Below are 22,714 nucleotides of genomic sequence, written 5' to 3'. Positions count from 1 at the left end.
GTGTCACATCAGTGGGATCCTGAGGTCCTTTCATCTCACGTTCTTCTTCTTTCTTCATCTTGATTTTGGTATCAATTTCAGTCACTCTTGAGTCAACGTCTGATGGGCATTTCGAGCCGTCCCGCTTTCCACACTCTTCAACCCCTTCTTTCTTTATCTGCAAAGTACTCATTGCTGGTCGAGGGCTGCCTACCGCATTCTGATGAACCAAATCAGTGTCTTTGTCATCCTTCAAAGCCTTTGTCCGTTTAACATCTATCAACGAGTCCGTTTCTGGCGGGACCTCTTTCTTTCGCTCAGTCTCCATACTTGTCTCTAAGGTAACCGCTTTCATGTCTCTTTTCTCCTCCTGGGCTATGACTTCGTTATCAACCGCGGATTTGCGCGGTCCTTCGCTTCCTAATACTGTCCACCTCTTCTTATCACTACTCTCATTTTTCAGTGGTATTAGTACATTTCCACTGGGGTTTCCTATGGCTGACTTAGTGTTGTCTATGAGTGACACAGGATTTACACACTGATTTGAAGCTGACTTTTCAGTTGGACTGGTAGGTGGTATGCTGGCTGGATCGGCACTGCAAATCAGTTTTTGAGGTTGTGATGGATTCTGCTGAGTTTCAGTCACCAGACCAGAACTTTGGACCGATGAGTCTGAAAACACGGTGGTGGGAACAGGAAGAAACATGATTAACGGCACACCAGGAGGAGGCTGCTTATTGAGGGTGAGTTTCCACACACCCTCCGAAGGCTCCTGGGGTTGGTTGGCGGAAAGTATCTGTCCCCCATCGTAATTTGTACCCACGGAAGTGCCCGGAAACGACAAGGACCTTGGCGCAATGGGAATTTTATTTGTCACCTGAGCTGAGCGGGTCTTCTGCTTTTTTTTTCTGTGTTTCAGCCTGTAAATAAAATTATTGAGCTGTTACTGACTTTTCCCCATTTTCTCCACAACTGACTTACTTAATATAGCTACAATATGATAATAATATAAAATATAATAGCATAATATACAGTACAGCACACAGTACAATTACAGGTAAGCATGACTCACAGAAAATATCTTTGTCATGAGTTGCATACTATGAAATAAGCCTATGAAAAACAGGTGACGTGTTGTTTTGTGAATTATTTTGAAAAGTACTAATGTTCCTGAATGAAATTCCTCTCCCGCTATCTATCAGACAATCCATCTCCGATTTCTATTTCATTTGAGTGCTCGCTCTCTCTCTCTTTACATACGACTGGGTGTTTTACTCACCACTGGATGGGGCTTAGTACCACAGTCCTTGAGGTGACTATCGTAAGCCTGCTGATGTGGGAAGCCCAGTCCGCAGTCCTGACAGAGGCACGGACGCTGGCCCGCATGGCCGCCCATGTGCGACATCAGCATCAGCTTCGAGCGAAACCCCATCCCGCATTCAGCACACTTCAGCACTCTCTGGTGGGTCCCGGCATGCTTCTTCAGCTCCTCCGGGTTGTTGAAGGCCTGACCGCACTCCATGCACCGAATTTCGTCTCTGTTGCCCGTTGGCCGAGCGCCCTGGTAACCCCAGCAACCCGTGTCCTTTTTATGTTTGTCGAAGTCATTTTGACTCTGGAAGACACCCAGGCAAGCGACGCACTGGATGCGCTCGGGCTTGCACTTGTGCTTGCGGTAGAGCGACGCCAAGCGAAAGTGGCACTTGCAGACGACACAGGTGTACGGAAGCAGACCCAGGTGGGTGAAGCTGTGTCGCAGAAGGGCGTCCTTCCTGCCGAAGCTCTGGCCGCAGTCCGTGCAAGAGTAAGTGAGGTAGCACCTCCGGTGCTTCACGTGCCGTCGCAGGGACCGCCTCAGGCGGAAATGGCGGCGGCACTTTGGGCACTGGTGCTCCGCTTCTCGTTTGTGCTTCTCCACATGCAGCTCGCACTGTATTATGCAAGTGAAGATTCGTTTGCAAAAGTCACACTGGTAGAACTCTTTTTCGAAGTGGTTGTTCTCCAGGTGGACCTGCAAGTGCTCCTCCGTATCAAAGCTTGCCTGGCAAACCAGGCAGCGTATGGCAGGTGATACAGCATGGGTGCGCAGGTGCGCTCGGTAGTTGGCGAGATGGCAGAACTGCTTGTTGCATTCAGCGCAGCAGTACGGGCGCACCCCGTTGTGCACGTGCATGTGTTCTTGGAGCAGAAACATTGAGGGAAAGGTGACATCACAGACGTAGCAACGATGCTCTCCAGATGCGTCCATTTCTAAAGGTAAAAAAAAAAAAAAAACCTGTTTCAGTATTCATACCATGGTTGTCTCAGATTAATGTTGTGGAATATATATAAGCATACATTAATAGAAATGTACTCAATATTGATAAATATACAGTAAACAATGGGACATTTGTCTCAATCTTGGCACAATGTCCAGGGTTGCGTCTGTTCTAAGTGTGGGTTCACACCTACTGGTGCACATGTACAGATGTGTACCCCATTCCATACCTGAGGAAACAACATCTTCCTCGTCATCATTATCTTCGTCGTCCTCATCATCATCGTCCTCTTCCTCCGAAACTTCACTGTCGTCGGATTCGTCCCCATCTTTTTGCAGCTCATCCGTGCCGTTCCATTCCGTACCTGCGCTTTCCTGTCGCCCCTCAACATCATCCTGCCGGTTTCCTCCATCCCGCCCCTCTTTACTCCCTTCATCTTGTACCTCATCGTTCTGTGTTGCAAACGCTTTTGAACTGTGAGAAGTAGCGACACTAGACTGGAGGACGGAGGTCTTTATGTCAATACCAAAGTCATTTCTGATGGTGGTGACATGTTTGCTGGATTGAGACTGAGGAGTTTTACAGGTTTTACCACTTCCAGAATGAGCCTGAACGGGAATTTTGGAATGTCTGGGTACCTGAGCACCAGAACTGGAATCCTTTCCAAGTGTTCGCTGCTGCTTTATCTGTACAGCTTTTTCCTGTGCTGAATTAGCAGGCCTGGTGCGATACTGATGAGCACAACCGACCGTTCCTCTGTCCTCATCGTTGTTTGGGCGAGGGGAGGGGCTTTCTGATGTAGGAGTGGTTTCACTGACGGAGGCGGGACTCTCTGTGGGTGGAGGCGAGGATGTCTCCTTTCCACTGGGCGGCTGACAGAGAGGGAGGTCCCAGCTTGTGAATCCCAGTTCAGTTAACTGAATATCAATAGTGAACTCTGAGGACATTTCTATCAAAACAGCAGGAGAAGAAAAAAATCAATTTGCAGGATGTATGACATGTTATAATGGGACAGCAAGATTAAACAGTCAAAAGAGTGCCTCTAGATTTCTAAACAAGAATTTGTTCCCTCAGCTATTGCTGTTAAAGACCTGTGTGGGTTTGCAGCGTGTACTAAAAAAAAACCCCACAAAGCCCAGGAAAAAAAAACTAACAGCCGTGGGGTCTGAGTTGAAAGCTAATCATGCATGCATTTCTGACGAGCGCAGGTATCGAGTTCTAAGGAACTTGACGCTCTCACCTTGTCAGAGCTCTTATTCAGGACTCTGTATGCCTACTATGGCTTTATCAAAAATAAATTAGTTCTCTTAAAACGACGTCAAGTTGACAAATGTTGGTTCGGTGCATTACAGAATTCTAAACTAGTAACTCCGCTGTTATGGATTAAATTAGTCTATTACTCCCGTATGGACTTCAGCAGGCAAACCGATGAAGCCCCACAAATGACACTCCACTTTCTCTAATAGTGAGCGTCGATTTCTCTTTTCTTTTCTCAAACAAACAGGCTAACGTGTGGGTGTTCATTTTTAACTGTTCGCGTAACAGAATCAAAATGTAATCGCAGACTAAGCCAAACCCTGAAAACACTACACGTTAACTCATTTACTCTTGTTTTGGTAATCTAGAGGCGACTTGAACAGTTTAGACTGTTGTGCACTGATAATGATCGTTTGACGTTTAACCAACTTTTTAGGAGGCAGAATCTGCTGTCTTTGCAGAAAACCGAGCGATGTGCTTATGCCTCGAGAACACAAACAGGAGAGTAAATTAGCTAGCATTAGCTAATTACGTAGCCTTCCTGCAAACACAAAAGGCTACTGTGCTTGTCTGTAGTTCATCGTGTGTAACTGACAGTTATTTATATAACCGGATTTATATGACGCTTGGACGGTTCGGCCGGCTTACCTTTAGAAACGTTCTAGACGGAGATAGGATATTTTTTCAGATGTCCAGAATTCAAGAAGATTATGCCACACTACCTTTGAGCACATCACATGCTGATTACCGTCATGTTTCAAATTTCATCGACCAACGGCGAGATAGCAGTGGCGCTTGCAGCGTGACGTTTGCTCAGCAGCAAACCGATCGAAGACTTTCATCCAGTAAATAACTTTAAATGTGCTTTGATTTACTTTGTCCTCTTTTGACTCCCCTGTGCAAACACACTCACGGAAAATAAACCCATAATAAGTACACCCCTCTTGTTATGTTACACGAGAGGAGGAGCGAAGACCAATACGGTCCTTACTGACTTCTACAGGACTGGGGTGGCATTACAATAGATTTCACAGCGAGATCAAGGAATTGTTGTTCTTTTTTGTTTGTTTGTTTGTTTTTTGAAAGCTTTATTCTCTGTCCTTTAAAACATCTTTTGATATGCACACATAATTACATGCTTTTAAATTCTTCGTAATTTCCCATTTTATATATATTTTAAAAACAAATATAGAAATGTTGTTGTGGCTCGCAGCTACTGTGGACTGTGAAGAACTTCTGTCTGTCCCTGATCCTTGCCCCTCCTCCTCAAACTGCTTGGTGTATGAAGAGCCAATCAAAACAGGTCCAGGGACTGTGACCACCACCATATTATAAATAACTGTGTTTAAATCACCAGTCATATCACTGAGACAAACAGGTTCTGCTTTTGCCCGATCTTCCTTGGTGACCGTGCACTGGTCCAGCCTCTGTCCGCACGTGTCTTCAGAGGTCAGAGAGTGTTTGGAAGCTCTGAGAAACATGAGTTGCAAATGATTCTGTCTGCCTTAGGCAGCCTGAATTTAAGCCTGTTGCGAAGTGTGTGTGTGTGGGGGGAGGGGGGGGGCACCTCGTTATCGTGTTTATTGGGGGCTTGTTTTCTCCTCAGGCTTTGTCCCGCTGGGAGGCCAATCAAAGTTTTCTCTGCAGTCTTCCCATGGAGAGGGACAGTGAATCATACAGTGATATGTCAGCTGCCGTTTTGAAGCAAATGAACATGGGCAGAACAAGCACTGGTGCTCGCCAGGGAAGCCTCGGCCATCAAATCTGCCCCAGAGGATGTAGAGGCTTGGGGAGAGCTCACCGTGTGCAGTTTACAGGTGACACTTTAACACTATAGGGTTCTGAGCTGAATTAATGGTATCTGTGAATGGTGGTGGAGGTGAAGGGGACTAGAGGTGATGCCAAAAGTTAAGGGTTCTGCCTGGACTTTGGCCGACGTGGAGAAGCCTCCGGCGAGGGCGATGAGCAGAGATCTATTATGGGAGGGGTTGCTGATAATTCGTGAGTCTGGCTGGACTTTGTTTGATTGAGTAAGATACCAGAGAAGGAGACAGCTGGTAAGTCTGCAGATCTGAATTGTCCAAGTCAGGAACTGTACTTAATTGGTTAAAGGTCAGCTGACTGTGGGTTTGATTTGGGAGATTTGCTCACGACCTCCAGTCACCATTTGCGAAACCACCTTACGATGAGAGGCTAAGAATTCAGAAAACTGCCTGGCACATCTCTTGTTGAGGGAAAAGAATCTGAATATGAATGAATAAATATTTAAAGAAGAGTTTAATATTAACAAATCTGGAATGCCTTAATTATTTTTGGCTGTTAAATACAAAAATTAGTGCAATCTAGCACATATAATTAAACAGAACCATGTGATCGAAACAGAGAAACACCCATGGGCATATTTCCTTTCAAATAAAGAGCCTCAGTCTTATCCCCATGAGTGAACTGAGGGCAGTTCGACATCCTGTAAGCCTCAGAAAAAAGAAAACAAGAGCGAAACAATGGCACAGTTCCAAGCAACCAGAGGATCAAGTTTCAAGTAAGTTGTAAAGCAACACATGCAATAAATATCAGTTTTGAGTTTACTTACAAATTAGCTATCACCTATATACTGAAACTATCAGAAATATCAGAAGTTTTTTTTTCAGAAATTGGGAGGTGTATTTCTCTGTGTTTTTCTTTTTAATCATACGTAATAAATGTTTCATTCTGGGAGTGCTTCAGTATGTAGTGGCTCAAGCATTTAAATGTCAGATATCTTTACAAAAAAAATAATATAATAATAATGAAAAATGACAACACAAGAAAACAAGAACTAGAAAAAGTAAGATTACCATAAGACTTTCCCATAAAAAAAACTGTTAGGGATAAAGTGAGATATTTTGCGTAGTTTATCTATTTCAGCAATTTCTTTATGAGTTCAGTTACACGAACCCACGTGGTGCTCAATGGAGGCTCCTGATAGTTCAACATTTAGAGAACTAGGTGGTGAGGCGTGCAAGGAACTATGGTTTAGTTTAAGTGTTTACAAATACTGATGAACTACAGTCTCGTGAACTTTGCAATCATAAACCAGTTTGCATAAGAGTGTGTCTCCTTGTTTAAATATGATTTAAGCGGCTTCGGAGCAACCCCAAAAAGGAAAGAAAACTTTCTGTATATTTGTCTTGAAGGATTAAAAACTTGATATTTAACCCAAATGTGTTTGCTAGCAATGTTGTCACCATCAACAAGCTTTATTAATAACTTGAAGACGTCGACCTTTATCCTTCTACCCCCTCCATCAGCCAAAACTCTGAACCACTTTAGAAACGAATGACTGGCGCCTCAGAAAGCTAGCCGAGAAAGATGCTATTTTTAAAAATCTTACCTCCAGCTCATTGACAGTGGATATGAGAGTGGACAGTGTAACTTGGCTGCACTACTTCTTTTGAGATCCTCATAAAATAACAATGTAGCAATCAAAACATGTTCTCATTTAAAGTTGTCTTGTTGCTACTGTACGTGACAATACAATGTTTGAAAGTTGAAAACCTAGTAAGCGATGAGGTGAGGGCCGAGACTGTCATAAGAATCACTTAACAAAATGAGCACGCAGACATTTTTTTTCTGTAGCAGCCCATAAGGCAAGTTTCTTTAATGATTTAACTTAACTCAGTGTGTCTAGAGACCCATGTCAAATAAAATGGGCCAAATTACAATAATTAAACAAGGGGAGAAAGGAACATTTTTTTATGATGAATATTACAAGACATCATTCAAAATAAAACATTGTAAAGAAATATGTAAGATTTAAGGTTAGTTCATTAAAGGTTGTCTTACTATAAATAAAACATAAATTAAATATTTTTGAGACTCATAAGAATGGAAAGGGTTGTTGATATGGAAGTTCATTTCATAAGCTTACTGATAAACCAGAGTGAAATTTAAGGAAACTGGCAGGATTTACATTTACAAAGTCCCTCAACCAATCAATACCTCAATTAGGAATATTAGTCGTCATTCAAACTTTTATATTCTGAACCATTTCAATTACACAGTGCCATGAAAATGAATTATATTTACACGAGCAAGTTCATGTGTAAAAAACCGTGAAAGACAACTCAGTTCCTTTCAATTCAATCAGTTAAAAAACGTTTTAAACCATATCTCGAAATCTTTTTTGTTGTTTTTTTAGTGGTACTGCACAGCATTTAAGACAGGAGTCACTCCCCCCCCCCCCCCCCCCCCCCCCCCCAAAAGGCCATTCTTTTACGCTACTACAGAAAATGACAATTTACATAATTTTTTTAATCTTTTTTTTTTTTTGTTTCTTTTAAATCAACCGAGTCAAGACTAATGTCATCTGAAAACAAGAATGCCATAATGTAAATCTCACCCACCCGCCCACACACTTACATCTAAAAATAATGTAAAAACAATAACACTCAACCATGATATTCATAAAAAAAGACATTAAAATATTCCAATAAAAACAGAGTCAAAGCCACTACCTATAGTATGGGCTCATATGTAGGGTCGTGCCCTGCAAGATACTGGTGTGAGATGGTTGGTGGTAGTAATGACTTGGCTGTCCGATCCTGCTGTGGGTAAATTACAATGCATTATTTTGTCTGGTTTTGCACAGATATTGTGACCACATTTTTAAAAAAAAAAAGAAAAGAAGAAAATGCTCCAACGCCTAGCTAATGGCCCTCTTTTTCAGCTCTCGAAAGCAAATTCATTAGTGATTTCCAGTTTCAATATAAAACCGTCCATTAACCATACATCATCAGTCTTACATTCTTTAAAAACGAACCCAAAAAAAAACCAAATAAAAAAAGGCGGTCAATTTTTGGATCTTACCCAAATCACAACCAAAATCTGAACTGAAGCAAATTGCTATTTTTTCCCCACCCCCCTCAAAACTAAGCCCACCTTGGAAAAACAACAACAACAACAAAAAAATCTGCCCCATCATCCCTTTTCCTTCCCTTCCTTCTGACGAATTATCTCTTCCCCCTGCCTGCTGGCTTCTCCTCTTCTTTGCCATGGGTCTGCTGGTGAGACTTCAGGTTGCTCTCTCTGCCGAAGCTCTTGCCACAGGTGGGGCAGGCGTATCTGCCGGCGCTGTGGGCCCTGGTCATGTGTGTCTGGAGCTGCTCGGGACGATTGAAGCTCTCCTCGCACTCTCCGCAGGGGTGCGCTTTGCGCTGGGTGTGCTTCTCCTTCTTGTGGGCGCGGAGCTGTGCTAAAGCCTGGAAAGTGAGGTCACATTCAGAGCAGGGGTGCTGACGAGGAGGTGGAGGAGCAGCCTTGGGCTTTTTCTCCTCCTTCTCGTCTTTCTCCTCCTCCGCCACCTCCTCCGCTTTGGGCTTTGGGGGTCGACCCCGCCTGCCACCCCCTGCTTTGGGCTTTTCGGCGTTGTTCTCCGCGGGCTCGTCTCCCTCTTCGGCCTCCTCTTTCTTCTTCCTCCGCTTCGCTTTCTTGTCCGTGACGGCTGCGTCCTCTGCTTTTGGGGGCCTCCCGCGCCTCTTGGCTGGGGCGCTCCCGTTGCAGTTCTGGTCGCCGGCGTGGTTTTCCTGATGCTGGAGGAGCTCCGCCTCTGTCTCGAACCCTCGGCCACATTTGCCACAGCGGTGGGTCTTAGTGGGGTCATCCTGGTCCTCCCCTTCCTGTCGCACCGGGTGCTGGGCAAGACGATGATTACGCAGAAGAGCTGGGCTTCGGAAAGTTTCGCCACACTCTTTACAGGCAAACTGCCGCTCTGGACATACATGCCGCCGGTGTGTCGTCAACTACGGGTAGAAATGACACGAGGGCAAACAAGACTGTAAATAACATGTCAAAAATTAAATAAAGTCAGGAGAGGAAAACAAGGTCGGGAATTCGAATCTGGCACATACCATGAATTCACAGGATTTCTCAATTTTATACCTTGGTTCTAAGATGGGCACTGGAGAAAAGGACACAGCAAATCTAACACTACTGCTTATTTTCTCCTACAGAAATCTTTGGAGGCAGGTCAACGTTACGACAGAAAAATACTTCCCTTACAAATGAAAACTAATTAGCATCCTCTTTCAAACACCTCAGTCAGTCTTCTCTTGGATTACTTGTGCTTTCCCCTCACTGACCTCAGAAAATGTGCGGAAGCTCTCCTGGCAGTGTGGACATTTGAAAGGTTTGTCCTCCTTGTTGTGAGTTGATTGGTGCTGGGTCAGCTCCTCTGAAGACGGGAACGTGCGGTCGCAGACGTAGCACGTGAAAAGTGTATCACACTGTTTGTCAAAAGAACAGAAGCAGGCGCTGTGATTCAGATGTGTTCACCCCAATCTCAACGGACAACACTATACACCCTCACAAATTCCTACTGACATTCCTGTTTGTTTGTCTGGATTCTAAACTGTTCTGCTAGAACTGTATCAAAACCACTCATATGGATTCCAGAACTGAATTAGAACTTGCATTCTAAATGACACTGTAACATGCAGCTTGGCACGAACCTTTGTTCTGATGAAGGAAATGAAAAATAGATTTGAGTAAGTGAGAAGGACCCTGTCTAACCTGCTGGAGCTGCTGCTTGTATTCTTCACGGTGACTCTTTTTCATGTGTCTTTCCTTGGCTTTGGAATTACAGAAGGTGATGAAACACTGGAAACACTGCAGGCTCTCATGCTGATCTGTTAACAACAACAACAACAAAAAAAGTGTAAGAGACCAAAGATTAATGGAGTATATGCAAGCTCAAGCAAGAGATTTTTATAGTAAATAATTTTGGTGGCAACACAAGTTCCTAGAATTATACAGGAGACGACTATTTTTAAAATAACTTCAACACTCTAAACAGTCAACTTATAGCCAACAATGTAAAGTATGGGAAGGCAAACAGGTCTAACATATCACCAAATACAACACAATATCAGTATGTACTCAGCAAAAGAACAGTTGCACTCACATGACTGCATGACAGGAGCAGCTGGAGGATCTTGAATGATAATTGTAGTGAACGCAGGCTCCTCTGTGTTTTCAGGAGCCAATTCAGCCGAAGCAGCAGTTTCCCCACCTCCCATAACAATTTCTTCAATCTTCAGTATATCTGAATCCATTGTAGGTGACGTGGGATCTAAGTGCTAAACCACTGTATTGGAGAGATGCAGTGAGGGAATGGTGACTTAGAAGAACACACAGACTACCTCAACAACAACAACAAGCACCAACTAGTTCTCAAGAGGACCAAGCAAAGAAAACTAACTGTATCACGAGCGGCAAACACGATTATTCAGATGAGCTCATTGTCCCAATGGTCTGTTCGAAGTTGTTTTGCTAAACACAGCGGCAACTGTATTACTATGATTAATTTATCTGATAATTATGCATAGGATAACTGACTAATAGGATCAAACTCTATGCTAGCCCTAAAATACACAGACTTGGGATTTCGTTTAATTAGTGCTATGAACGCTACACTAATTCGTGGTATGAGGGGGACTCGCTAAAAATATACACCTCGGAGGTACAGAGTGTATTTTCCTTTCGTTAACAGCAAGCGTTTTCTTATAGCTGCCTACTTATTAAACTGGACTAAGTAATTAGTTATCTATGCTAACCCACAGAGGCCCCAAATCTGAAATCGGGGCCTTCTAACGTTAACTGGCAGCTACATGACATTAGCTCACAGTGCTGACCAAAGGGGTGGACAGTTTAACGTTAACTAAACAAACCCTTTCGAGCGTTTAAATCGCCGCAAATATGTGTACTACAAGCACACGTAGCACAGTCTGTAAAAAAAACTCCAAAGGCATTACATTGGTGCATCAGACAAACGAGAAGTTTGCATATTGGAGCATAATCGGCTAACAAAACAGCTAACTAGCTTCTTGCTAGGTAGCTAGCGACCGTAGAGTACCACCTCCATCAAGTTCGAGGTGAAACTTGGAGCAAGCTAACCTGCTAGCTAGCAGGCTAAAAGTAAGCATTAATTCTTGAAAAAGGAACTTCATGGAAAAATAAGACGCATTGATGCAAGTAAAATCCTCAGCAAATTGCATGTATACATACCACATCTGTTTTTCGTGAAAAGAAAACAACACTAATTCTATAATTAAAAATAAAAGGCGCAAACGCCAGGCGGATGCTTACCTAGTCGGAGCCCTCCGTACAGTGGAGTCGAATGTAGATGGTATGCCCTTGTCACGTGACGACGCTTCTCCCTCTCATTAAGTTCAAGCGCAATTTCACTAACATTACTCTTTTCAGGATTGCTTTGCTCTAAATACAGTTTATGTTTAGTTTGACCTACATCCTCCTATTTAGACTCCATCTCTCGCAAGTGGCTAGCGGCAAAACGTGAAACATTTAATAAAGCGTTAAACTATTAGTCGTTGAACAGACATGTAAGCTCCCCTCTTGCTGAGGGCTTTCTTTATAATTTTTTATGGCATTAATGCGTTTATGGACAAGATGATATTCTTCTTTGTATTTACATTACAATTATACATTAAAATCATTAAAGAGGATAAGACTGCAAAACATGTTAGTACTCCATGTCTCCTACAAACAGCAAACCACAGAAAACAGTGTTTTTAAAGTTGTTTTTATTAATTTTAAATAAATAAAAAGTCAGTTTCACAGTCCACTGACAAATTCTTCATTCAGCTACGACATGTTCTACACATCCATTTCATTTGATAATCAATTTAACAAATAACAAAGCAACACATCACTGCCTAAATTTCACTACATGGCTTATGAAAATAATCAGTGGTCAACCTCAAAAAAACAAAACAAACAAACAAACAAAAACTCATCAGAAAAGGACTCAGAGTCTACAGCATGGTTTTCACGATATCTGCTTAGAAATAGCAACTACAGAAACCTGTGAAACAGTGTGAAAATGTTTTGTGTTCTACAGAATCGCAGAGCCTGGAACAGGGGAGGCAGAATGAAGGACAGGTAGAGAAATACTGCATCAAGGGGGAGACCACCGAAGCAATACAAGCTTGATTTAAACAGAACTTAAAAAATGAGCTAAAATAAATAACAAATGTAATTGCATCTTCAAAACTCATATGCTTCCCTGACTGTGGAACTTCAGGAAGCAGTTATGGTTGCGAGAAATGCAGAGGAACACGCAACACTTGAGACATCGGACACGAGACGTCCTCTCACAGCCTCCAAATCGACACCTGGCCTCTTCTCCCTCGGTCACTTGCTCAGGCCAGTGTCCCAGCCCATCGTAACGAATGGCTGCATCAGGCAGAGGGGTCTCAAATACTTGAGAAGCTCCTGGGGACGAATTAGGTCCAGGCCTTTTCGGATCAGGGGGATATGGAGGTACCGATTCCTGTGCGTCATAGCCGCTAGACAAGATCAGTGCTTTGGCCACCTCAAGTCGGAATGCCATGAGGGACAACGACTCTGGCTCATGGGTTTGGTCTTGCTTGTACTGCAACCAGGAGTTCACTAATGCCAAATCAGTGAGGTCCCACAGCACAGACTGTGGCCAAGCACTAGGCATGGGGCTTGTGCAGGGTGTGCGGTAAAGGTTTCGCAAGTCTCTGTTAAGATTTGCTGCCTTGAGCGCTCTCTCAAATCCACTGACAAGAGACGTTGAACGGGAGCGTCCTTTTGCTGCAGCCGAGAGGATGAAGCCGTGATGGCAACGGAATAATTTGAGTTTCCCGTCAGAACTCACAAACTCGTCTCCGACTTGGCCCCTTGCCCCACCAACCTTCCCTGCACTTTGCACTCCTGCCTCCAGGAGGTGCTCTAACATGGAAGGTGTCGAAAGCTCGGGTTTGCAGAGGAACACTGTCCCCTCATATCTGTCTTTATTTCTCGAGACCATTTTTTCTACAGTGTGTTCTCTGTTTGACTCATCTAGGCTCAGGCTGAAATCCATGATCAAACCGTTAACATTTACCATAACAGTGTGGTGTAATGAGTGGGCTGGGTGTCTCTGAAAGTTGAGGGGGTACTGGTCAACACCATGGTTCCCATTTCGTCTAAGTGCTTGACACCCTCGCTGCACTCTATTCACTACCCTCCTGACTTTCCACAGATGGTCCGTGTTTGATAAAGTACTGTCTGTGCAATTAGGTGCATCTCCAGTTCTGGGCAAGTTCGAGGATATTCTGGACTTGCTCTGTGACACATGCATGGTGCTTTTGGATGGCTCTTGACTTGGGTTGGGTCCCGATGTGCTATGGTTATGGTCACTTTCTCCTAAAACAGGCACAGATTTGTTCAGGCCATTTCCAGCACTATGTGATTCATGTCTATCCGAAGTACCACTAGTTCCTGGTTGTTCTCTACTTTTAATTTCCGGTGGTCCGTCCTTCCTCATTTCAAAAGAAACTCCACCAGACTGCGCCAACCTCAGTTTACAAGTGAGTTCAGAAAACCTGGTGGCTGACATTGCATCAGCAATCAAGGGTACTCTTGTGCAGTCTTCCCAGTAAAGCTTCTCACTGGGGTACTTTGGGACAAAACAAAAGAAAAAGACAAAAACAATGTAACGTCTTTTCATTTATATTCTAAAATGATCGTGCTGTGAAGTAAAATATTGGTGTTTATTCATCACAAATAAAAGACACTTAATGCAAAACTGTAGTGTTAGGTGGTGATAAGATTATTGATAGATAATGTCTGAGTCAGTTTGGATTCTGAAATTCTGTAATGCTATTACAAATTTAATTTTATTTTAATAGTTCTTTTCACAGTTGGACATTTTCATAAAGCAGCTTTTCAGGATACCAACCTTAAGGGTTCCCATTGCAATGTGAATTCCCACAAACTGTGCCACTTCTTTATCTGTCGCTGGGTTTGGCAGTTGAGAGACTTTGGCTGTACACTCTGCGATTTCTCTCCACGTGTCCCAACCAAAATACTGGGTGAAGTAATCAATGGGCTTCCAGGTGTTATTTCTGTGTTCTTCCACTTGAGGATACCCAGAGGTTCTTCAAAGAGCATAGGGGGAAAAAAATAAAACAAAACAAAATAAGCAGATTCTAAACATGAGTCATAGCCCTGGAGGTTTAAGGCCTCATGAAAAAAACATTAGGACTTTTCCCATTCTTAATGACTTTGTGTTACTTACTTTAACATACTATTAAGCCAAAATATTGACGGAACACAACAATTCTCCTTTATTTTTAGTATATGTCTTCTAAGAAAACCCCCAGTTCATTCTGAGGATAATCACTGTTTACTACAGATTGGGTATGTTTTTGTATTTTACAGCGTGTGGTGCTTACTTTGAACTTTGCCCTTGGGAGTTCTGGCCTGATTCTCTTTGCTGAGTTACAGAGCCACTACTTTGGATGCTATGGTAACAAGAAAGAATTAGAGCTTCTGCCTCTGGCTCTGAATGAAAACAGTTGGCATCCTCGCCATCAGAACTCTGAGAGAGGAATTCCAGGAGGTCTTCAGTGTTCTGTTGTTCAACGTCCATATCACCTGGAACAAAACCAGTTACACTTCAGTAATCCGATTAAAGGTCACAGAAGATAAGAGGTATCTTCAAACTTTTTGACCACATGCCATATTGTTATTGTATGTAATTATGGAACAAGATAAAATAATAAGAATATGTTTTCTCACCTTCTTCCATGCTGGGATATCCACTGGGTTCTATTCCCGTTTGTGCAGACTGCCCTTTAAGGTCTTGACATTCTTTTACACCAGAGACATCTTCTATGGGACACCCTGTTTGTAATCAAAACAAACCGTTAAAAGCCTCACCCCGGGTCTCAGCATTTTACAGCAACTTTCAACCGACTGCACCTCAACAACATTCCATATCACTTTTGTTAACTACTAAACAGTGTAAAAAACCCTTACACAATCCAGATCTGAAGGCACTTTCTTCTGACATTCCTTGTTCATTCTGTGGATGTCCAACCAGCATCTCCCTCTCTTCTTCTTTCACTGGATAGAATATGCACTGCTTAAGACTGGAATGGGGAACTAAGTGGTCATGAGAGGCAGCCCCATCCCCATTCTTGCCCATCCTGCTATCTTCTGTGTCTGTAATAGGTCATAAGTTGTATTAACTGACCGACATTCTGAATTCATGTTACAGATAAAGATAGTTTGATGCAATGACACTGAAATTTCACTGTCTTGATTTGACCACTTTATGGCATATAGTTAAAAATAACTGCGATCAATCTGCCAAACCTACTCAAATCTGAGAAAACCTACCGAGACCAGTGGCACGCTGAGTCTCTGTGACCTCCATGCTAATGTTCATATATCTTCCGTCTTGCACAACCTGAGGATCATTCAGCACAAGAGGGTCTTCTTCTTTCACCAAAAATATCTGGACCCTGTGCTGCTGCTCACAAGAGCTTGCCTGATGCACAAAAGCTCTTTCCTTGTTATTTGAGGAGACAGGATGGGGTGTTATATTTGAAATGGTGTCTTCGGTCTTGATCAGGCTTTTTAGAGTGTCTACGGCAACCATTCTGTTGTTACTGAAATGTTCGCTGCATTTAATTGCAGAATCATCGGCTGTGTCATCCTCCCTCTGTAAAGAAAATATAGATACAACCTTAAACACTTTGAAAGATCTCCACTGAAACATACCTATATATATTTCATAGTGGAGCCATTACAACAAAAAACTGAAATGTCTCCCAAACCTTAGACAAAACTATTTTGGACAAAACCAATAGCGTCTTACAGTCAGCTCTAGCAACAATCATAAACACTTACCTGTCTCTCACTGGTTTTCACCTCAGTCTGATTTTGCTCCACATCCCCCTCTTTCCTCTCTTGTGATACCTGGAATCTTTCTAGGACAATTCCTGGAGAGCTGCCATCTTTAGCCAGCTCACCAGATTTCTCAAACACCACTTCAGCTTCACACTTCTCAACCTCTACCACACTATTTGTAACTGATTCCTGTTCAACAATCACCTTCTCCTCTGGAGTACCCTCTAAGGACAGCGATGCACCAGCTCCAGGAGCAGCAGTAGCAGCAGCAGCAGCAGTGGGAGCTGCTCTCTGCTGGTGACTTCCTTCATTTTTATCTCCGGAATCATCTGTGAGTGAATATAGCTGATAGACTATCTGGCACTCTTCTGTCTCTTTACTGGCTTCTACTTCTTTTGGTCTCTTGCCCCTCCCCCCTCCTCTTTTTCTACCTCTTGCGACTTTATTCTTGGCCATCCATTTTTTTTGATCATCTACTCTATGAACCAACATATTGTCCTTCTGCTGACTGATTTCTAATTGGTCTTTGAGACAAGACGTTGCATCAAGAGGAGTCACCGCAGTCATGCCTTCTACAGACTGCCGGCACTGAGACTGGATAGAAAGTGCAGGAGTGCAATGTGATACGTTATGGCTTGATTCTGTTTCAATCTTATCACCATTGTTCCTTTGAGAGCCACTTGGCAGATTATCCACTTGGTCCCCAACTGTCACAACATTCATAACCTGAGGAAACTCGTCTTTGCCTTGGTCTTCCATGATCCCTTGAGTTCGGGAATTAGAAGTGGGGCTTCTAGACACTGCATCCATACCTTCCTTGTGATTAGGTTTCTGGTGCTTTATGTTCATAAAATGGTTCTCTGTCTCCATGTTATTTAACCGCTGAAGACTTTTTCCAGAAGTAGTAGACAAGTCAATCATACGCAGTTGATTAGCCGTACTGGGCTCCTCACACAATGGCATTTGTTGATGTGCTCCTGAAGCAAAATCAGAAGTAAATATTGGTAGATGCTGTGCAGTGTTGGCAATTCCTTTTTCACTAGTCCCTTTCTCTTCTTCTTTCTCACTGAAAGTAGGTGCAACTGGCAAAGATGGGGAAGGATTGAGGGCTGGAAATGAGACACCTTGGTCTTCTCTGTCTCCTAAACCAATTTCTCCAATTTCTATCTCCATATCCCAGTCTGTTGTTCCAAAGGGATCAGAATTAACAGCATTACCAAGATCCAACTCATCTGGTCTGGGAGTTGGTGGATTAGAGTTCTGAGAGTTGAGGAGAGCTCTGGTTTGAGCCGGGTGCTCAGATGCCATGTGCTCCTGTAATGCAGACACCTCTAAGAACTTCTGTCCACAGTCCTGACAAGTAAGACACTTTTGGGAATAAGGTTGAGTCATTGCTATTTCCTGGTCTATTTTAGTTGAGGCTTTCCGTTTTCTGAGAACCTTTGATTTTGGAGCAGAAGTGATGCCTGTGTCGGGGGAAGAATGAAGCAAAGGTGAAGCCACCTTTTTTCCCGATAGTTTTGTTTTCTTTTGATTTGTTTTTTCCAGGGTTTCATTTTGCGGCCCTTCTGGGCTCTGCACTGGCATAGTTTCTTGATCATTCAAGACCTTTTGGTGCTGTGTTTGCAGTGCTTGGTCTAATCCTGTAGTCTTTTCTGCATCCAATTTATGAACTTTCAGCTGGGGTTGTTTGTGGCCTTTCAACAAGAGTAGGGCTTGCTGTTTTATTTGATCTTTGACCTGAGGTTCTATTACCTGTGTTTCATCCTTTTCCTTATGTTTCTCCATTTTTGCTGACTTTTTCTTCATTTTTTTCACAGCAGTCTTTTTCCCCTTTGCCTTTTTGAGAGACTCTTCCTGTGCTAACTTTTCTTGCTTTTTCTTCTTAGCCATTGGTGGCAATACAGAATCCTGCCTGCCCTTTTGATTAGATTTCCCTTTGATCAACAGATCTTTCTGACGTTTCATTTTTCTCTTCCGCAGTTTGATTGATGGAGTTGACTCTGTCACCTGCAATACTTGTTGTACTTGTGGATCTTGTGTTTTACAGCGAGTGTCTTGTGGACTTTCATTTTTCTTTTCCTTTTTGTTATTCACATCTTTTTGATTTAGTGCTGCTTCTTTATTTTGCAACTTTACAGGCTGTGGTTCTTCTTCCTTGTCCTGATTGTTTTTACTTGGTTGTGTCTTGGATGCCTGTGATGGTCTTTGCAGTGTGGATTTTACCCTTTTTTCTCTGGGTCCAAAACGTACGACAAGATGACTTTTCTTTGCTCTTGAGCGTTTGTTGAATTTTTCCTCTGAAGGTACATTAGCTTGTCTGGGTTTAGATGAGCTTATTGACTTATCATGTTTCTTTACCTGTTCCTCGGCTTGAATCAATGGGCCATTCCCAGTTATTCGTTTCTTGGCTACTGGTTTCCTTGCAGGCACTTTACCCTTAACCAGGGAATGTTCTGTTGAACCTCCTGACACCTGGTCTTCCTTGGTTGTTCTAGATTGTTGTATCTCCTGTTCATTTCTTAGCGGCTGACTGAGCAAAGGTTTCTCTTGGTTACTGCGTAAATTATTATAGGATGAACGACCAGTGTGTGGCACATTGTTCTGTATGGAGTCTGCATGTGGTATTTCTTTTAATTCGTTCGTTTTGATCTGGGATTTCCCATTTTCAAATCCTTTAGCATTTTCAGCATTCTCCATGTTCAGCTGGTCCGTCTGTATGTGTGTCTCCATTTGTACTAATGGCTCTATTTGTTCCTGGATTTGTACAGAGCAGACAGGCTCCATTTGAAAAACAGTATCTTCTGGGATCTTAATGTCTTGCGGCCTTGTCACATTTTCCCCTAGTCTTGTGAGAGTCTGTCCTCTTGTAGATTCAGCAGAAGGAGTAGCAGAAGTAGTCTCCTCTAACTCTACTGCTACCCTTCCTGTTTCAACAGGAATCTGTTCCAACTCTATGGTGCTGATAAATTCACCACCAGCCTCTGTGAGAACTGCTCCAGCTAGGGATGAAGACTGTTCAGAAGAGTTTATTTCTTCTGACTGTACAGGCACAAGCTGAAGCTCAATTTCATCTAACTGTGTTTGTGTTCTTTCGGGTTCGATGCTTATCACCTGTTCCTCTGTGCTAAATGTTACCTGTTCTTGTATTTTTGAAAGTAAAGAAACCTCTGGTTGCTGAGCACCTCCCACTGATTCCTGTTTGTTTTGCTCAAGCACAAATGACCCCTCAACTTCTTTGGTCTGATTCACGTTCAGAGCCTGTATTGTAAGCTGCGGTAGTGTTTGGGTGACTGCTTGTGGCTGCTGTAATCCCACTGGTTGTGTTTGTAAAGGCATTTGGTCAAGCCCTAATATCACAACCTGATTTACCTTTTTAACATTCTCAAGACTTTCAATTAATCTCTTGATTTGTTCTGTCGCAAGTGTCTCTATCTGCTGTGGTCCTGGTCCAACTGCATCCACTCGAAGCACTGGTAACTGACCTATTTCAGCTGGGTTTATACTGGGTGGACCTTGTTTCAGTTGTTGGTCTGATGTAGCCACACTGGGAGGTGCCATGCTTTTGTTCTGGGAGTGTTTGTGTTTCATGTGATGAATCTGAGTTTTAGCGGTCTTGAAGGTGGCATTACACTGTGTGCATGTGAATTTTCGTTCAGATGCATCTGCAAAAGGACAGAAACCAATGCCCAATTATAAACAGAGTAAAATTATAACCTATCGGGCTCATTTACCAAAACTAATGTTATCTTCACAGAAGAAAGAGGAGCGGGGCTAATTTCCCAAAATGACAATAATTAAAAAATGAGCAAGGTATTGATACTCTTTGCTATATTTCCCTTATATGAGTCTAATAACAACGATAATAGACAATAATACACAGACAGAACACCACTTACCACTATCCCTCTTTTTCTTGGAGTTGGCTGAAGTGTTTGACTGCTCTCTAATGCCCTCAGTTTCATTTTGTGTGTGTAAATCCAAATGTTTCTGTAGAGCTTTTGGCATGCTGAACCTTTTTCCACATTCTTTGCAAACATATGGCCTGTCCCCTGTATGGGTACGGGTGTGATACTTCAGGAGAGTCAGGGTTTTGCAGGATTTGCCACAGTCCGAGCAAGTGTATCCATCCTTGCCAAAGTGGGCCTTCTTGTGAAGTGTAAGCTCAGACAACCGCCTGAACCCCTCCCCACAGATTGGACACCTATACGGCTGCTTTTCCTTGTGAGCTCGTTGGTGTGCCATGAGATCAGAGGAGCAGGTAAAATGTCGGTCACAGACATAGCAAGCAAAGAGTGCATCTCCCAGCATGCACTGTTCATACTCAGCTGGGTGGCTCATTTTGAGATGCCTTTGTTTAGTCTTGCTGTCACTGAAGATGATGTGACACTCAAGGCACTGTAGTGATAGTTGAGATGCTAGAGATGCACGGAGAATAAAACCAGAAAAAATACATTAATACACTTTCATTACCTTTTCACCCCACCATAGGTTGTCCAGTTACCTACTATCTCTCCTCCTGTTCCATAGCAGCTACCACAGTCTAGGTGAGCAGGACCTACACATCCTCTAATGTGTGTGAAGTACTCACTATATTATTCAACACACATGTACTAGGCACAGTGGCCAAGGGGTAAGGTGCTGGTCTTGTTATCTGAAGACAATGGGTTAGATCCCTATCTGTGTGTAATATTTCTGCTTAAACGTTGCATGATCTACACATGATAAGTGGAGTCTTTCCACTGAAAAATGGACAAGTAACTAAAGGTTGTAGGTTTGAATCTCAAACATGATGATTAAAATCATGGTGGCTCCAGAGGTACAGTACAGAGGTTAGGAACACCTAAACCAATAAAAACTGCCCAGCAATGTTAACCAACAGAATGAAACACACATCAAATAAAACATCTTTCTGGGTGATAAATGGCCCAGCCAAATTAACTGAGGGTTACTGGTTCAAACCCCTAGCATGGCGGCTCACTGCTGATTGGTCCCTTAGCAAGGTGCTTAACTGCAGTGATGCTCAAGATGTGTGTGACCTCTGGTAAACGATCGTCTGGATAAAATCATTAGCTCATTAGTGAAGTAAAATGTAATTGTTTAAGCTCTGCACCATTACTGCGCTGTGTAAATTGTTCAGAGGATTGCACTATGTGAGCACCGATGCCTGCATATACATAAGCAACTGGCAGTCAGTTACCATTGCTACGGAATGAGAGGGAAAATGACCCTGGCTGAAACACTCATCAAAGGGAATATGCCACGTTGCCTTCCAATGGAGCCCAAGCAAAAGTCAGCTAGTGTGGTGCACCTGGGATTCAAACCATGATTTCCACATATACAATAACATTACTTTGAAAAAGAAATTATTTAGGAAAGCAGTTAATTTTCTCTAATGAGTACAACTGCAACACTTAAGATAAAAACACAACACTGAAGAGGGCAATTTGATACATACATGTGAGAGGCATGACAGAGGTTTTGGACATGTCCAACTTCAGAGGATCCATTCTGTCTCGTTTTGGTGGAATGTTCTTCTTTGCATCTTTATCCTCTTTGGTTTGTCCTGGATTTCCAGGTCTACTGGATTCCAGTGTTGGGTCTCTTGAAGTTGTCTTTTCTCCTGTATCTTTAGTAGGTGTGGGACCGGATGTTTGCAGACTGGGCACAGTCATACCTGTTGTTGATGACTTCTCAACAGCTCCCTTGGTGTGGTTACTGGTCACAGAGGCTACCTTGTTGTGGGTATTATGTTCAGCTGTAGCCTGTAAACTGGTAGTGGTATTAAGTAGCTTCGAACAACTCTGAATGGGCTCATGTGAGATGTCCTTAGGGACATCTATACAAGATGATGCTTCTTTAAGACGTTTTGGTTCAATCTGTGCATCTTCAGGATCACCAGGATTGTCTGTAATATTTGCCACACAAAGTTCTGATGGGAAAGCACTCTGCTCTGCTGTTTCCTCTACAGGAGATATTGGCTCTATAATAAGATCGGGGAAGGCCTGGAAGTCCAGTTTTGCTTCTTTAAGGATACCACTATCTGATTTTGCCTCTTTCAAGTCTGCTGTGATTACTATAGGTACAGTCAGTGCTGACGTCATCTCAGAAGGCTCATTGGAATGCAATGGAACACCAATGGAATCATTCAGTTGAATATCCATTTCCACACTCCCATCTTCCACAACACTGACTGGCCTGTTCGCGAACTCCATGACAACTGGTCATTCCTTGAAAAGAAATGCATTTTTTGTAAATACTCAATATAAAATATACATATCAATCCCCTGTGGGGGGAAAAGAGTTAACTCGTTAATTATGAACTAACAAAAAGCAAATGGACAATTTATAGGACTCACTTTTTTTTGCAGCACGAAAAGATACATGATCAATATACTTCAACATTTGGTCATTTTCAATAAAAAAAGTAGTTAAGCCGTCGGATTGCAGTACGATCGATAAAGCCATTGGTAATCAAATGGTAGATATGGTAGACTTCAGTGGGCTCTGAGATACCATGC

The 22,714-nt window shown here is 42.8% G+C and overlaps 2 protein-coding genes across 2 annotated transcripts; both read right to left on the bottom strand.

Annotated features, from left to right (window-relative positions):
* Positions 1–810: 810 nt before the first annotated feature.
* Positions 811–4,360, bottom strand: LOC115820509 (zinc finger protein 431). Its single transcript, XM_030784119.1, has 4 exons — positions 4,143–4,360; positions 2,467–3,186; positions 1,259–2,229; positions 811–899 (listed from the first exon to the last, which is right to left on the bottom strand). Exons 2-4 carry the CDS (start codon positions 3,182–3,184, stop codon positions 846–848), a joined length of 1,743 nt encoding a protein of 580 aa, XP_030639979.1. The 5' UTR covers positions 3,185–3,186; positions 4,143–4,360; the 3' UTR covers positions 811–845.
* A 3,486-nt stretch (positions 4,361–7,846) lies between these two features.
* Positions 7,847–10,606, bottom strand: znf576.2 (zinc finger protein 576, tandem duplicate 2). Its single transcript, XM_030784525.1, has 4 exons — positions 10,432–10,606; positions 10,041–10,156; positions 9,611–9,754; positions 7,847–9,271 (listed from the first exon to the last, which is right to left on the bottom strand). Exons 1-4 carry the CDS (start codon positions 10,580–10,582, stop codon positions 8,483–8,485), a joined length of 1,200 nt encoding a protein of 399 aa, XP_030640385.1. The 5' UTR covers positions 10,583–10,606; the 3' UTR covers positions 7,847–8,482.
* Positions 10,607–22,714: the final 12,108 nt, after the last annotated feature.

This window comes from Chanos chanos, chromosome 9 (genome assembly GCF_902362185.1).
Source record: "Chanos chanos chromosome 9, fChaCha1.1, whole genome shotgun sequence".
Taxonomy (NCBI): Eukaryota; Metazoa; Chordata; class Actinopteri; order Gonorynchiformes; family Chanidae; genus Chanos; species Chanos chanos.
This window is presented reverse-complemented; position numbering and strand designations above follow the sequence as displayed.

Bases quoted from the DNA above. Each gene is read 5' to 3' on its own strand.
- znf576.2 (XM_030784525.1), bottom strand. From the start codon at position 10,582: ATGGATTCAGATATACTGAAGATTGAAGAAATTGTTATGGGAGGTGGG. The intron at 10,157-10,431 runs GTGAGTGCAACT...TGTTGTTAACAG, and splicing joins TGCTCCTGTCATGCAGTCAT to ATCAGCATGAGAGCCTGCAG. The intron at 9,272-9,610 runs GTCAGTGAGGGG...TTCTACCCGTAG, and splicing joins GCTTCCGCACATTTTCTGAG to TTGACGACACACCGGCGGCA.
- LOC115820509 (XM_030784119.1), bottom strand. From the start codon at position 3,184: ATGTCCTCAGAGTTCACTATTGATATTCAGTTAACTGAACTGGGATTC. The intron at 2,230-2,466 runs GTATGGAATGGG...TTTTACCTTTAG, and splicing joins GGAAGATGTTGTTTCCTCAG to AAATGGACGCATCTGGAGAG. The intron at 900-1,258 runs GTGAGTAAAACA...TTTTATTTACAG, and splicing joins GTACTAAGCCCCATCCAGTG to GCTGAAACACAGAAAAAAAA.